This window comes from Saccoglossus kowalevskii, chromosome 3, assembly GCF_978046115.1.
Source record: "Saccoglossus kowalevskii chromosome 3, keSacKowa6.1, whole genome shotgun sequence".
Taxonomy (NCBI): domain Eukaryota; kingdom Metazoa; phylum Hemichordata; class Enteropneusta; family Harrimaniidae; genus Saccoglossus; species Saccoglossus kowalevskii.
Genome location: NC_140643.1, coordinates 15,957,108 through 15,975,083, shown reverse-complemented (window position 1 = coordinate 15,975,083; position 17,976 = coordinate 15,957,108). Strand labels below are relative to the sequence as shown.

General features: G+C 36.0%; 1 protein-coding gene across 1 annotated transcript in view; it reads right to left on the bottom strand.

Moving 5' to 3' along the window:
• Positions 1 to 6,587: 6,587 nt before the first annotated feature.
• LOC146747513 (growth hormone secretagogue receptor type 1-like) overlaps positions 6,588 to 17,976 on the bottom strand; it is a 32,418-nt gene continuing 21,029 nt past the window's right edge. The window contains exon 2 of the mRNA XM_085496501.1: positions 6,588 to 9,313. Coding sequence (XP_085352627.1) covers positions 8,099 to 9,268 — 1,170 coding nt within the window. The 5' untranslated portion in view covers positions 9,269 to 9,313 and the 3' untranslated portion in view covers positions 6,588 to 8,098. The remainder of the gene's footprint in view (positions 9,314 to 17,976) is intronic.

Genomic DNA, 17,976 nt, shown 5'->3' with positions numbered 1-17,976 from the left:
CGGTATATTTCCAATTCGGGGTAAATGCATATCACTTATACAATCTAGACTAAATAAACTATCCACATACATTTACCATTCCATTAAACTGTATGTAAATAAATTAAGTATATTCTTCGGGCCCGGGGACTTTTGTGTAACTACACGTCTGTTGTATAACAGCACGAGACGTGCTAGTGTTTTGTCTGTTGCTAGGGTGGATTTTACGACGAAAACAAGTGAAGATTTATTGGTATCGTGGAAAATGCTCTGATAATCATTCACGTTACCTGCATGATTGGAGCCCGATATTCATAAAATTCAATGTTGAAGTTCAATTCACATAAGTAGAGTATTTCTCGTGAGAATATTGCTTGAAAAACAACATACACGATAATTCTAGGCCTTCCGCGCGAGTTAATATCAATGGGTGAAACTGAATTCAGTGACCGTAATTACGAACTGAAGAGAACGATGCTCTTACTACTAATTAGCAGACCAACTATACGGTACATTCAATGGAGGCTCAATTTCTATTGATGTTGGCGTTGACATCCATAATCTGTTTTCAGCAATTTCCAGTCGCAGCGGAATACGTCAATGAATGAGTGGGGTTATTTGTTTAATAAGCGCATATTTGCGGCGCGTACCACTCGTTGGGAATAAATTGGCTTTAATTGATCAACGTCCGGAAAATGTATAAGTCATGTCCCCAGTGACATTAATGTATTGGGAATGTAACGATATATTGGTCAAATTTTGAAGGGACTAATAAACTCGAGAGTTTCATGGTGAACGGTAAAATTGAAACATTTCGCGACTAAACGACTGATTTGATGCTTTCATCGAGGTGAGAGTCAGACCTATCGCCTTGACTGTTTTGATATCACTGACGTACACTTCATTTTGTGTAGTTTATATCTACGCAATTAGCAACACACCGCTATCAAAATCACTGATACTGATAAATAAAAACACCCTCAGGTCGGGAAAAGAGGCAAAATAATCTGCAACTGATTGTTTTTTGGCGAATTAGATTGTCCTCACGGACACATATATAATTCATATTCTATTTAGGACACCTAATCGATCAATCAAGTTGACGTTCCACCGTTATTTCGAGTACAAGGGGGCGCATCACTGATTGCTGTTCAGGGATGGGTTGATTGGATGACTAGATAAGTAATTGGCTCATTTGGCGACTGAATAGTTGCAATTGATATTCCATTTATTAGAGTAAAATGTGTGCTGTTACCATAACTAATGATCTGGCATTTATTTGTAACTACTCCCAGTGGACCGAAACGAGTAGTATTATTTTTATTCCAACGATCGCCTTGTCATTTTTGACTCCCGTGTGCGAAGCACAAAAGGGAGTCTTTGCAGTTACCCTGTCTGTATGTCTGTATGTCTGTCTGTATGTATGTATGTATGTATGTATGTATGTATGTATGTATGTCACTTTTTTTGTTCCACCGTTATCTCAAGAACCACTAATCAAATTTTCGTGAAACTTGGTACATAGATGCTCTGGGATGATGCGCAGAGTTGATTAGGTTTTGGTAAAAATCTATGAATATTAATTACCTAATTTGCATGATAATTAGCTGATTTTTAGCTGTTCCAAGACTGTTTCACTGATATCTGAAGAACCACTCATTGGATTTTGATGAAACTTGGCACATGGATGCTCTGAACTAGTGCGCAGATTTGATTAGTTTTGGGTAAAAATCTATGAATATTAATTACCTAATTTGAATGATAATTAACTGATTTCAAGCTGTTCCATGACTGTTCCACTGATATTTGAAGAACCACTCATTGGATTTTGATGAAACTTGGCACATGGATGCTCTGAACCAATACGCAGATTTGATTTGTTTTTGGTAAAAATCTATTAATATTAATTACCTAAAGTGCATGATAATTAACTGATTTTAAGCTGTTCTATGACTGTTTCACTGATTTTTGATGAACCACTCATTGGATTTCAATGAAACTTGGCACATGGATGCTCTGAACTAATGCGCAGATTTGATTATTTTTGGGTAAAAATCTGTTAATATTATTAATTACCTAATTTACATAATGATTAATCAATTTTCGGCTTTTCCACTGATATCTCAAGTACTAATCATAAAATGTCAATAAAACTTGGGACATAGATGTCATATGACACTGCACAGACCTGATAGTTTTTAGGTAATATCAGTACATATTAATTACCTAATTTGCATAATTAATTAATTTTCAGCTTTTGATATTTCAAGTAGTAATGATCATGTTTCAATGAAACTTGGTACATAGTTACTTGAGGACTGTGCAGAGACCAAATTAGTTTTTGGGTAAATATTTGTGCATATTAATCACCTAATTAATATAATTAATTAATACTGATATCTCAAGTATTGATCATCACATTTGAATAAAACTTGGTACATAAGTGCTCTAGGACAATAGACAGCCTGATTAATTTGGGGTTAAAATCTGTTCATATTAATTCTCTAATTAGCATAATAATTAATATTATTTTGGTTCTAATCACATTTCAATGAAACTTGTTACATTGTGCAGACCTTATTAGTTTTACACTTAAATCTGTTCATATTAATTACCTAATTTGCATAATTAGTTTTCTGCGTTTCCATCAACATCTCAAGTTCAAGTAATTTTGAATTAATTTTGAATGTGTCTCCAATACTCTCAGCACACGGGAGTTCTTTCTAAGCTTTCTTTGATTGCAAGTTGCATTCACGCATGTAACTGTGTGTGAGCGAGTGTAAACACCCTCCCCACACGCACACACATGTATTGCCGAGGCTGTGCCAATTTGGTTTCACTGCATGTACGTGTGCCTCGTTGGACGCTCTCCGTAGCTAAATATAGCGTTTTCTGCGCCTCTGGTGCGCGCGCATGCCGTATACCCGCGCTATTGCAATATGCACATTCATATACCATGGTATGTAAAATCAAAATTCAAACACATTGCAAGCTGCAACACATTATATATTTAATGGAAGGCTGTAACTCAGACTCAACAATGTCATTTCCGAGGTTATGTCATCTCATCCTTTCCTTGAACGTTATAAACAAATTATACAAGTCAGTATACCATTGCATGGACAGCCCCTAGTTGAAGTCCAGAATTGAGCACAGTGAATCTTCAGCTGACGCGAGTTTTTTTCCACTCACAAAACCTCGATATATCCCATCTACTAGCTCTTTGCGTTCCCTTCAGGAGTCTACTCCATAGCAACTTCTCAAAATCCCGCAGATCAAATTCATTTAGTTTATATAATACTTTTTGTCATAAGCTTATCAAGTGATCACTGGTAAGGTAACGCAATTTTTTGGCATAACGCGCTTTCTATTGGACATATAACACGTTTCATATCTACGCCACGTTCTCCGTGGTCTCAAACCACATTCCCTATGCAAACCACACACTTTTTGAGTACAGAATGTGTTTTGTAATATAAGGCGCGAAAGCAGACAATTTGCATACAACTAATTACCAATATATTGCAATTTCAAGCAGTTTATTTCCGCTAAACACGTTGAAGTAATAACATTATGCATTCAGGAATCGAATCACATTGACAAGGCGTCTGCCGAATTACAAGCCGAACTCAATTATACTCGGCTTTTATTTCTGTACTTGTTGTTAGACAACTTGACTTTTGGTTCCCGAGAGGGGGCGAGAGGCTGGTGACCCGTATCGGAGATTAGCGTGTAGAGAAGGTTCAAGCACACTTCGCGGTAAATAGTAGCGCCTGACAGTTTAGTAGCGTCAAACTATTTTCGCGATATTTGAAGGAAAGAAATACACGAACGCAAACGCGGTGTTAAAAAAAGTTGCAACATATGGTTTGTTTTTTGCAAAATGTTGAAAATATTTCATTTTATTCAATCAAGACTTCTGATAGATAAGTCAGAACATTACCTTGTTTGGGGGATTATGCTTCAATCACGCGGGGCTCTGCATAGCATATTTTTAGGCACGGCGCACGCACAAGTAGATAACGCGTTTACTATGTACGCTACGCACTCCGTATGTACAGGAAGCGTACACTAGTCATAGCGTACGCTCCGTTGGTACACAACGTGGCTAACTGCTATTTGCCACCTGTATTTGTGTATAATAGTTTGTTTTTTATAATAGTGTATAATAGTATAAAGTAAACAACATATATTGCGCAAATACGTCTAGTAAATATATGTTTTTATAACACTACAACCAGATCGGTGTTATCATTCATTGTATGTCAGCCTGCTCCAGTTTGATCACAAGCAGAATATATTTTGGAATGAATGTATGGACAACAATTTATATATCACTATTTCTACTTTGCAATGCATCATCAGTGTTCACAAATATCAAATAGCGATGCATTATATTCTCTACATGGGACCCACGTCGAACCGACGCGGCGCGCATATTGAACGCGACGCGGCGCGCCCGTTGTACGCGCCACAACAATAACACTGAATGCATTAAACAACGCGCTCAGCGTTTCATTTTATCTAGAAGAGAGAACGTGGAGAGAACAGTTTTTTCCCGGTCAATTTATTGTGGAAGCGACATTTACGATATATTACATTACAATTTTTACTAAAGTACGATCGTATATAATATCATATGGACGCTTTTATACAGTCGAATTGATAGAAATCACATCCGATTGCGAGCATGTTAGATTTTTTTCAAAGTTTGTCATAATTATTAATTTAGTATTTTGCACGTCCCGTTCGACCAGCTGGAAGCCATATATTCCCAAAACTGATTGCGGTCAGCCTGCCAAATAAGGCAGAAGTATATTCTTTTCACTCCCGAGTATGTAGCCTACCCGGAACTCGAAGCCAAAAACTCCATGATGACGGGCGTCTGCGCTAAATATTAATTAAGCCATACATCGGGCAATACTAAGTTTACAATATCAGTGCAATAGTCGAACCTAAATTTCACAAACGAGATATATAACGTAGTCCCGGCGTGACAATGGATGTATGGAGGCACCATTACGTTGAGCTCTTTAATTACGCAAAGAATTGTCATATTATTATCATATATCACGTGATAATGCCCATTGGGATATTATCGTACAAGGATTAAACATTCATGCATGCCAAAGAGTAAACAACATTCATTTTTGTGTGAGAAAATTCGAGAAACATTTTTCAAAAAAAAAAAGAATATTCTTAGAACAGTTCTTTGGAACACCATGCCTATGATATGTATTACTGTTGTTATAATTTGAGACATGTCATAATGACATTTCACATAAGAAATTGATGGCACATCATTAACTTACAACAATAATCTTTTAAAAAAAGGTATACACCCGTATATTGCACTGGAATACAATTTATTCAAATGGATACATGTTAGCAATCATCACTTATATGACCTGTTTACTTCAAAATCCAATAAGGCGGTTGAATACATCTGTTGTGAATAGTTACCGAGCAATGGTCTTTAATAGTCATTTGTTCAAAACTGTATTTTCACTACAGCCTCAGTGTCAAGTCGGTGTTGGTACATGGATATACAGTGTTCTCTGGTGTGAATATAGAATTCCGGAATTTACCCTTTGAACTGAATTACTTTAATTTGGAATTGTCACATCTCACTGTTGTTACACATGTTATGATTGGTTGAGATTCAATCACATGACAAAAATAAAAAAATGGATATTACATGGTATACTGCCCGCCAAATTGATATCACATGACACGTTCTATGTATGTATGTTATTGAGTAATATGTTACTTGTCATAATACATGACATAAAATACTGTATACTTCTAATATAAGTGTTGTTATACTGTGGGACTCGGAGAGCGGGTGTTAGAGATGTATGTTAGAAGTAATAGTGCCCGATGGGTGTCTGTTCGATTTGGTAAAATGAATAACATATGGCCATTCGGGCAATATCGGGCAATATCACGATTTGTTGTCTGCCCCGTGATATTACCCTCACAAACATGTGTTATTATTTAACGGTAACTTGGTACGCTTTTTTGATTTCGCTGATTTGTTTCAAATTTTAAATAATGCATTTAACCGCCTATATAGTACATGAATACTTTCTCTTCCAGTACATATGTAAACGAAATGCACAAGCTGTAATTGTTCGTCTGCATAGCTACGTCACTCGGGGGAAAATGGCCAGTGGACATTAATGCATACGTGAATATAGCGCCCATAGTCAAGTGCAGTTTTCCTCTAATTTGATACATTTTCATTTAATGTTGATAAAATCAGACTGTATCTTGGATGTAAGATTGTTGTCTTTTGTATTAGCAATGGGCAATTATGAAGAAGTAATTCAATTCTCAGTCTATGTGTGATGTTCTAGAACAACCACTAAAGCATCTAAATGAATAAAGTGCGTTCTGGGAGTTGGGTCGCATGATATCGCACTGTACTTTTAATAGCCAACTTTTCATCCGTGTTCTGCGAGAGAAAAAACACACAGTAAACTTCTGTTTCTCTTTGAATGGAGGTTCCGGGAATTGAACCCACGACCTCTTTTGTGGGAGGGGAACGGGATAACTAATTTCGTGTTTACAGCATTGGCCAATAAAAGTTGAAATCACACACTATATTCGACTAATAGTCTAGCCTTTATTCAATATATGCATTATTTTTCACTCAGTTTAATTTTAGCTGCTGGTGGCCCGCGCGGTTGTTGTTTCTCTGTTTGTTGCAACATGTGGTCAGCTCATATTGCTTTGTGTCTCAAATATCTGCCGGCATTAAAAATTAACACGAAATCTGCCCAACATAGTTATACAATATTGTTTCTGGGTACTAAGAACATTTTCTGAATAATAATTTCCCGTAAAAAAGTGTGTAGCTTTCAGACATCCGTTCTCAATTGTAGTTAGTCATTTGACGGGCGCAGTCACATACGTGAAACCAAGACAGAAATCAACACATTCATCCACTGAAACAGAATGACATTTAATAACGTACGCGATCCCAATTTGCGACAAATGTGTACAACTACTAAAACACCCAATAAAACGTATTTACACAATAAAATCTATTGACCTTAAAAATTCAAGTTCAAATATGAAAAAGTGCAAGAAGATACATAATGCGAAGCATAACGCCTGAATAAACTGTATTTTATATTATATTATTATCATTCTTAGAGAATCTACTCTTGCAACAATAATTCGACGTTTAGACTACCGTAGTAATTTTACTACTTAATTAGGAAACGAAAGAACTGCTTCCTGATTAAGGGATATTGGATTCGTAAATTGAAGTATGTAAATTAAACAATCACGCTTGTGACAATGAATTCAACTTGAGTTCACTATAGGAAACACCGAGTCCCCCAAACTATCGAAATTAGATAACATAAAGAAGTTATATATTATATTGTTAAACACGGAAAACATATCATCGAGCTCAATTGTACTGTCTTTATCGAGGTGAATGCGATTTCACACGAAGTTGACGCACATGTTTTAAAATAGACCGATGAGTGAATAGGCAATTGGGTTTATTCTATTTGTATTGTACGCCATACCCCGAACATGATTTTAAAAATGAAATACGCACGAAATGCAGAAAATGTGATGTGAAACTCTATATATCCGTGTCCTGCATTTTTCGATTAGTAAAACTTGTACTGCATATTACAAGACTGCTAATCATCGTGTGACGGTATCCCTGGTCAGTAAACTCCACTTGGTATGACAGCTCTGTGCAATCCCGTTGAGAAGTCAATTTGAAAATTCCAACGAAAAGTTACGGGTTGGCAAAATGCATGTATTTCTAGGTAACGTTCAATATGCATCGTGCATCGTGATATTATTACTTTTACGCGGCGAATTCAGCAAATATCAGAATGTGTTTCATTGAGCGTCTTCACAAAGAAAAACAGAACATCTAGCCAAGTGGACAACAAGAAATACAATTACAGTTTTATAATTAAGTTTTTGAACTGTCGATATCACAAGTCCGGCGGTGTTAAATATGATAATGTGGCGCCATTCATTAATTATTCCAAACGAAGACGTTGATACTCGAAGAATATTCACGAATTAATCAAATCGAGGTGGTATTCATGTTCCTCAGCTGAATGGCTCCACGTTCTTCATGTCAAATTTCAGACGTTCTTGACATTCTCAAGCTGCTGCTACGCAGGCTCGTGGCTCTCGTTCGATTAAACGAGCTTTCGCGGTAGACACAGTACTTGTTCCCTTTACAGGCTGGCGACCGACACGTACAGAATGCCCGCTTGAAAGCTTTCCTGCGTATGTTACTACCACAATTGTATAGCATGGGACTAATTGCTAAATGTATAGATAGCAACAGCGACTGGACAGTCTGCAGGCACGACATCGTGTTACGCCCTATTGATAAATCGCCCGATATTGTCTTGTACGTTTGAATTAACTGGATAGCGGCCAGTGGTGCGAAACAGAGGAAAAACAGCAAGGTTATGGCAATGCACAAAACCAACACTTTCCGCTCTTCTGAGTGCGAGCGCGAGAACCTCATGCCTTTGTTGTTGGAGTTCCCGCCCTGGTGGTCTGGTCGTTTTATCATGAATATGTTAGCGACCACTAAGCCGTAGCAGGCGACCACGATGAATACCGGTAGTACAGTGAAACATGTAAATACGATGAACCAGGCGAAAAGCGTAGCCTCACTCGAACGATAATAAAACGTATAAAGCGCGAACAGTCCGAGGAGAATGCCTACGGTCCAGGTGATCGCGATGAGGATGACGACACGTTTCTTGCTCCGCAAATTGAGAATATTCGCCTTGAAGGGGTGACAGACGGCAATGTAGCGTTCGATACTTATCAGTGCTATTGTCAGCAATGCCGTACACAAAAAGAGCGGTGTTATAAAAATCCACATCTTGGAAAATACATCTGACAGTAGCATCAATGTATCGAAGGATATTTTTTCCCCCAACATCAACCGATGCAGTATCAGGTAAAATATCTCCGTCAGAATCATCATAGTGTCAGCCGCCGCCAGGTTGATGAAATGGAAATTTGGAATTGTACGCATCGCTCGAACACGCACCACGACAAACACAAACGAGAGGTTGCCGACCAATGATATGGCTCCCAGAATTGTTCGACAGTAAAACAGAACTTGGAAGTCGACGTCGCAACTGTCATTCTGTGAGGTGTTCAAGTAGTCTGTCCAGTTGGTTTCGCTCGTAGTCTGTGAAACGCTTCCATCGATGAAAGCCTCCGTGAAGGGTTGGTACTCGAGTATCGACGTTGTGTTAGTCATTGCCGCTACATACATATATACCAGTAAAGCCTATGGTCTTCAAAACTGGTTGCGTGGTATCTGTATTATTGTAAACAAATAACCGTTAGGAAACGTTACTACAGTCGCACTGGCTACAATTATACAGTAAACCACACTAGTCGTACATATGAATGTTATACACACTATTAGCAAAAGCAAATCACTACGCTGCGCTGCAAATATACACCCACTGAAATTTTAAAAACGGACACATTAACATATAACATCATAATATCAGTAGACTCGTGACTTACTGCGCCATCTAGCGGTGCATTGCAAGTAAAATGATATGTCAATCTGCCACCGGAATAGCGCCATGGCAACGTCGATGCTTTGTTACAAAATGAGGCATCACAAATCTGTTTTACGGCGTGAATATCTGGCGATGAAATGGCTTAATTTACCGCCCGGTTGGATATTTACGACATGAGATCATAAATTACACAAAAAGTGCTATTTTGCGCCGAAATAATACGACTGCTTTAAAGGAATATTTATTAAATATTACAAATTGGAAACATGTTAGAGAAAAGAGTAATTACTCATATTTTTTTCACTACGGAATTGACATTACAATAATATCATCCTAGTTAGTTGTCGTAATTTTTCCTGGGCTCCAGCTGAGTGCTGATTATATTTCAGATTAAGCAATACATTCACAACATTGTCCAAGACGAGACAGTTGTGTCGAAGTGTGTTGTTTGGAGAATCGAAAATGTTGGACTTTTACAGGAGGCAGACAAAAAATGCTTGTAGATGATAATCTTGTACATGTATTACATTTACAGCATAAACGTGCTTGACAGAATTTTACATTTTACTTGTAAATACCAGTTTTATTCGGTTTCAATTTGGTATGAGAGCACTTCACGAGAGTTATGTAGGCTTACCATGTCTTCTATTGACATGAAATGCATTAGTTATTTGTATATGTCTTTACGGAAGAGCAAAAGTTAAGTAACATATACTTGATAACATCTGTACAAAATAAACAACAACCTAGACAACAACGTGATTCGGTTATATGTTGCAAATGTACAGTTGAGACTTAAAGAGTGCTACCGGACTCACATATTTATTGGAAGTATCTAAGTTGTACATTGCCCAAATCGAATCTCCTGAAATATCTCAATGTTATTTGGTAACCGATTCTGTATTATGTGTGTTGCTGGCACACAATAAATCCGCACCAGACGTTGACACATTACATCTAAGTCACATTGAATATTCGGTATTATAAGACAACGACGAATATGTTGTTCCCTAAGCTAACGTCCATAATGGCAGAGAGCCAAATGTGTTATCCCTCGCTGGTATAAAACACAGTCACATTGTGCATGTTTGGTTTCCAACCACGCGATCGTACTCTGCACCTAACCATGGGTGGTTGTAATTGTCGTGTAATAGATCTCAAGCCAGTCAAGCAAAACAGCTCCCACGTGGGTACAAACAAAAACTATCTAATTTATCTTGAGTAAATCGGAAAACGCACACATTTTACGATATTTCCCACCAACCGATGTGATGTCTATGGTTTCAATTTAACGAAGCAGTTGGATACCTTTTATAAAAACCGATTTTAATTACCAAAAAAGAAAATAATTATGAGTTTCAATATATCCCTAGTGGGATGCATGTGTATAGTCTGCGCTAATAATCAAGAGCACGATTATCCCCAATGAACTCTTGAACCATTCACTGCTAGAAAACGGCAATGTATATAGACGTTAGTTTAGACAATGAGTAAACGCAAACATGTCATATTTTACACTTTTGAGATGAACTACCTGCACAATTTCATGACAAATAACGTCATTGCATGATTGGTGATATTCTTTTACGTTTAACATTCGGGTCAACATCGTTTGTATTTTAAAAAGTCTTCAACTATAAATATTGAAATCTAGTTAGTATTATTAGGCGGCTAGTGGGATATTCTAGATCTATTTATTCCAACGATCATGTTAACTACCATGAAAGTAGTATTTTGTAGCGTTTGGGTTAGTTGTCTAAATACTCTCCCTGCGATTAGTGATTGTGTTTATGTATGGGACTATTATTTTTTTGTTTCCCACTTTTCGAAGAAGTCCAATCGGCGGTCTCGCGAGCGATCGCGACATCACTGACATTAGGGAAGCGTGATTTCAAGGTGATGTTTGGGAGAGTTATAAATAAATCAGAGGTGAGAATGTGACTTCACAACAAACATACAAACAAATATATTTCGAATGATATAATGATAAAATACTGAAAATATTCAGATCACAATGTGCCGCCTATCTATCGTGACTCGGTTATTTATTATCTTTAATACATTAAATCGTCTAACGCATCGGTATTTTGAAATCCGCTTTGGATGGACGCGTGCCATTCGCTGCCTTGATGACGCCCTATGTCGTTGAAAACTCAGTCACAACTTAAGCTACGCAGTTGCTTGGCTATGGAAGTTTTATCACGGATATGTTGCAAGTATCCCAATTGCTGTAATACGTACATATATAATACTTGACATACAAAGATTATTTAAGAAATATTGACAATCCAGTACACAACGTTTAGTATATTTAGATCATGGTAATTGATGACGTCAAATATAGATGTTGAAGAGTGTTGATATCGACATTATTTCACGTGCAAATGCATGATATATTGGATAAACATATATAACGATATGTAATTTCCTGGGAGCAGCCATTAACTAAATATTGACCACATGTTTCCGCTACAACTATATCGGAAATAATCCACTAGAGCAATATAATATCTATGATACGTGCTATTTATAAAATGTGCGCTGCACTGGGGATTAATAATTCATACTATTAAAGTAATAATTTATTCATGGAGATGCAATATGCCGCCGACCTATATATGCATCATACATCCCACACGCGGGATAACTGATGACGAGGACGCAAATACGCAAAACATAAATAATACACAAAAAAAATACATTACTTATTTTTGCATATATTTTCATATTTAATTAAATTGTTCAATACAGCATTGGTAGAACGAAATTAATTTCAAAATTATTTGTCATTTTGACTGTAGAAATTAATTAAATGTAAAATATTGGGTTTTAAAAACACGCATTATGACACCCCGGTATAGCTATACAAGTTTATGATCTATTTTCTTATGTCATTGCGTAACATACCTCCTGATTCTATACGCAAAAAATGCGGAAAGCCCTAAACTAACATTTTGCATTTTTCAAGCGAGTCTTGTAAATTACTTCATTATTCTATGTAGTCTACACGTACGTACAGGAAAAAAAAACGACCAAGTTCATGTTTAACTGCAATGGTTGGTTCATTATTGCATAGCCCCAAGATAAAACATTTACTTTGAGCGATTTTAATCTGGATGGAACCTCAGACTTCCCACGCATATATTAGTAGTATTCATGCATTATTTTTTGTCAATAACTTTGAAGGTCATGTCAGGAGTATCAATTTCGAATTGATACAAAATTTGCTTATTACTAACAAGCGGACAGAAATGTACCGTATGTTACGATTCCATAATACAGAACACAGTTTCTATCGCCTCTTTTGGATTTCGACATGTTAACTTTGAATTGTTATCAATTGGTTTATTTAAAAAAAATGTTTCAGTCGTGTTTGTGTTGATCGGAATAAATTCAGCTGGTCTGAAAGTTTTAGTGTGTAGTTGAGAGGGTGCAGATATTTTAAACAGTGTTGTCGTGAAGCAGTGTGGAAGGATAGAGGAAATTAGAGAATAATTTGTTGATGAGGAATTTATGTTGACCTTGCCTAGTACTTAAAATTAAATTGAAACAGCAAGTTTATAAGTAGATATAATTGCGGGACATCAAGGAATTGTCCCGGGCTACACAACAGAATTTTGCCCCGTGGCGTTTCAAATACTTAAACAACTGGCCGGTAGTTAGTGGTTTTTGTAATATTAAAAGTATATAAATAACAGAACCACCAGATTAGATTCAATATTTAATGTGACCTCACTCTTTTGGGTTTTGAGTTTTGTGTCAATACGGGAAGTATCATTCGAGTTAAATGACGTCATGTGACAATTTAGTCAACAGTACACACGTTTTATGCACTTACTTGTAACTCTATAGAGAAAAAAAACACATCAAGCAATATAGGGATTGCGGTTTAGAGAATATATCAGCTACATGAAAACCAGTAAGAGTGTTCAGACAGTCTCTACGTGTCAATATTGGCGTATATATTCATCGATATGCTCAATGCATGTACATGTAATTCTGTCCAATTAACCTTATGTTCTTGAAAACATTTTCAAATATGTTATATATTCACAAGTAGTTGCAAACATGTTTTTTTTCTTATCTACACGAATAACCAATCTTCTCTTTATGTTCAAAAATTTACTAATGTATTCATTGACATGGTATGATAAAAACACCCTGGTAGCATAATCTTCGAATCGGCCGTTATAGATGTAAAACTACATTTGTTTGGTTTACAGTACAGATTGTCAGTGTACAGTGCCCTTAAATCACACACCATTGAAATATACAATTATTTAATTTAGCAATACATATCTCTAATGTGTCGTAAATGTAGTAGATTAAGTAGATTCAAATTCAATCTATTTTAATGGAAATGCGTTACAATCATATCGTCTTTGTATATCAAAAAGATATAACAGCAGCGTACTCTGCATGTGTGGTAGTACTTGAAATTCCAATAAATCATTATGTCCCTTTAATACAATCATAATCATACCCATTTCCATTATAAGACAAATTCAGATATAATCACTCACAAAATACTCTCCTCTACTCTGAACTATTTTTTTATTTAATCGTACATCTCAAATTCCACCCACACATTGAAGACAGAGGTGTCAACTGCGTAAATAGCCAAGACATCGATTATCAGCTTAAGGACACAGCCTCGTAAATTGCTTAAGTACATTACAGTACATTGTCCCATTTTAATGTTCCGTGTAAAGATTTTCGCTAAGTAATCACTGACAAGATTAATGTGACCGATACGGACTTGGTAAATAAAGTTATTCGTGGCCATTCGATCTTTTTAAGTAAGAGCGCAAATGCTGTATATTTAAGTACTGCATAGCTATATTGACACATATCATCCACTTTTGTTGGACAGAATGCAAAATTCAGCATGGGATCTATATTAAAACATTGTTTCTTGTAGTGTATGGGTAAACATATAGATATCAATCAATACTATCCATTGTAGATCTGCGTTTGTCGAAAAAATGTTAATAACATCCACAAATTGACAATAAAACAGAATATTAAAACCAAATAAACACTATTTCAATTAAGTAAGCTTTCACGACACCAACAAATGTCTCAGAGAACATTTATTCACACGACAGATATTGACATATATACTATACGACAAAACTTTAGTGTGCGACATTTTTGTTATCTATACAAGCGCCCTCTCCTCGGACACGCATACATTTACGTTAATAATAGACTGAAATACACTATTCAATCGAAAGAACGTTTTCATAGCAGAGTCATATCGCCGATGTCATCGTCGTGTGTCCTCGCATCTAATTCGACTTGTTTCCCCCGACAACAACCCTGTTTGAAAATAGTGAATATTCAACGACGCAATCTAGAAGTTGACTGAGAGTGGATTTAAACATCGGCTCTCTCCGCTTCGAATCATGATCGTGATATTTCCGTTTATTTGTCTTTGATAATTACACTTTCATATGCATGATTGACAAATAAACATTGATATGACGTACGAAACATTGTGATTGGCGTGGGAGTATCATCTACTACCACTTGCGCACCAACTATTAGTAAACTACTATGACAGGGTAACAATATTTTATTAGAATATGTTCAATGTATTTAGGTGGAATAAATATATTATTCAAAATAAATTTAATGTATTTCTCGGTATATACAATTATTTAAAAATAAATATAAAACTACTTATGTAATATCCATATTATATTTTAACGATGAAAGATGTATAACTTAAATAAATAATACATATACATATTTCGAGGTTATAGCACGACAGTCGCCGAGGTATAAAAATAGAACGGCGCGATATCACGGGCTTTTCGCATAATAACCTTTTCAACATACAGAGTTTTACGATCTATATGTGCCGTGGGAAAAATAAGGATCATTTCGCAGAAGATTGCGTTATCCTTTGAAGTTAGATGACCTGACGCGTCTACTGATAAGGTAATATAAAAGTCACGCCGGCTCTTGGGCGAAGTTCGTGAAACCGTTCAGAGCTGATGTCGGCCGTAGTATTACATACGTCTAATTTATTACCAGCAATGCAATTTTGTTGATCATGATTGTCTGTGACGTTTTTAGCGAATACATTTTGGAAAATGTTAAATTAGTTAAATTAGTGTGAAACAAAATAACCCTCTCCACACGTCGATCTGGTGGTTGAGTTTACATGTGCTATTAATAATAGATTGTCTACGATGCAGTATACTGTATTTCACCTCCGCAAATTGTCGTGTTTAGTGTTGATTACGCGTTCGCAGTCGACTGTGGAACGCTAGCTAGGACATGCCATATTATTCTCGATCAGTGGTCGTAAACAGTTGTTAGAGTGTCATTGAAACACGATGAGTCGTCGAATATAGGGACGTGTTTTACTGTAGGTTCAAAGGGTTCGCAAGTTCCGTGTATAAAAATACTGTTTTCCGCTAGTGCTGCAGATGCTTCTGAAATAAACAAGACGTCTCACCGACTCCACTTCTAGTTTTTTCATTGCCGATAACGAGTAAAATAACGTGGTTCGGAACAGTTTCAATGCCAGTAATTGATAGTAATGTATGTAAGTTGGTATTAAAAATAGACTAATACTGTAACGTTTGCAGAAAAAATTGTTATACTAGTATCTGCTTTCGGAGTTGCGCTGTGTATACCATTGCAATGTGTTGACTCAGGGTCAAACAATAACACGTGATCAAAAGCTGTAGCGTCATGTGAATTGAAAAGAGTAACGGAAAAATACTGCCACTGGTAAAACAGTAGGACACCACGAATATCGCAGTTTATCATATGACAAATATAAATATTCGACATTAAGTATCAAATGTAATACAGTGTATATCATACTCGTCCTGGTAGCCATTGCAAAAATCAGTAAGCCTGGCACACATCGTATCCAGGCATTTCTGTTCGTGACTGCCTGCTTAAGCAGACAGTTAAAATGTGGGCACACATTTACGCGAGATTTTGTTGTTATTTTATCACGCATGCGCAAATACATACAAGTAGAATAAGAAGTTTGCCAGCCGACAGATTATTCTTTCATCGTAAAACACAATTGCGGGTTTCATGCATATGATGTGATATTCCAGACAATGGCTTTGTGTTTTTAGTGACAATTCCATGTAATTTAATAGCAATACACAAATAATCGCACTATCGATATGTGAAATAAAACAATAAAATCTGATATTCTAACAATAGAGGTATGGTGTGTGTTTTTTAACTTCAGTGTATGTGTAAATGTATCTCAGTGTGATGTTGAATATATAGTTTAAACTGACACTGACAAAAAATAAAAATAAAAAGTACGCAATAAATCAAACATTCAATCGAAACCACCTTGGGTGTATATATGTATCATTGCGTCGTAGATTATTTTTTATCAAATTTTAATTCGGTCGTTTCGGTGGGCTGTTTTTGATATAAGATATGGTCTTAATTACATGATATAAACTTTTCACACGCCTATGTTGGCTTTCAGTTTAGTGAGATATAATATACCATAAACGTATGTTGAAGATAACGACACCAATATGGGTGAAACCTTTGTTTATTGTGGTAGTCGTTTATAATTCACTAAAATCCTGACTATGTAACTTTCGATAAAGAATTGAATAATTTGAAATCCAAGACATATACATATGGCATATTAAAAATAATTAGGTTTCTACATTTTATGATACAACGAATCGAACATGCCAGATGATGACGTATGCTTGCAAAGTAATATGCAAATTAAGTGATTACTATTCATCAGTTTACTTAATTAGAGTGATAAAGAAGGGATCAGTGTGTGTAGCACAGCCTGCACCTCAAAAATTGAACATGTTATCGTCTTGCTATTACACGCGTTGTTATGCATATGAGCGCACATTTTGGACACACACTGTTTCGACACACAGAACCGGAACAACGACACGATATAGTATATCATTGTACCGTAGTTTATGCCTACTTACACTGGGTAACATTTGGCACATATTTGTACAATTGAATACAGTCTTAATATCTAACACACTAAACTAGGCGTGATGTTTTTTTATTATTATTAATATTGATATTATTGCATTCAGGGAGAACCATGACTGAGGGAGCCTGTTTGTAAAATATATACCAGTAGTGAGGACGCTATCCAAATAAAACACATCAACGAGACAATTACAGAATATATACTATTACGTAATATCAAATTATGGTACTATTATCTACTATTATGTTTGTATGTTTCTTATAATTATCAATGTCCTTAGCCACTTCAAACATTTTAAAATGATCTTAAACATTCAGGAACATCACACTAATATATTTAATTGTATTTCAATAGTTTTGACTCAGAATTGTGTGACAATATTATGCTTTTTTTAAATGTTATTATTATAACTGCGTAGACTGAGAGAGCGTCATTCTCCCTACACTATTTTCACATAATGTCAATTTACTTAAATCTTAT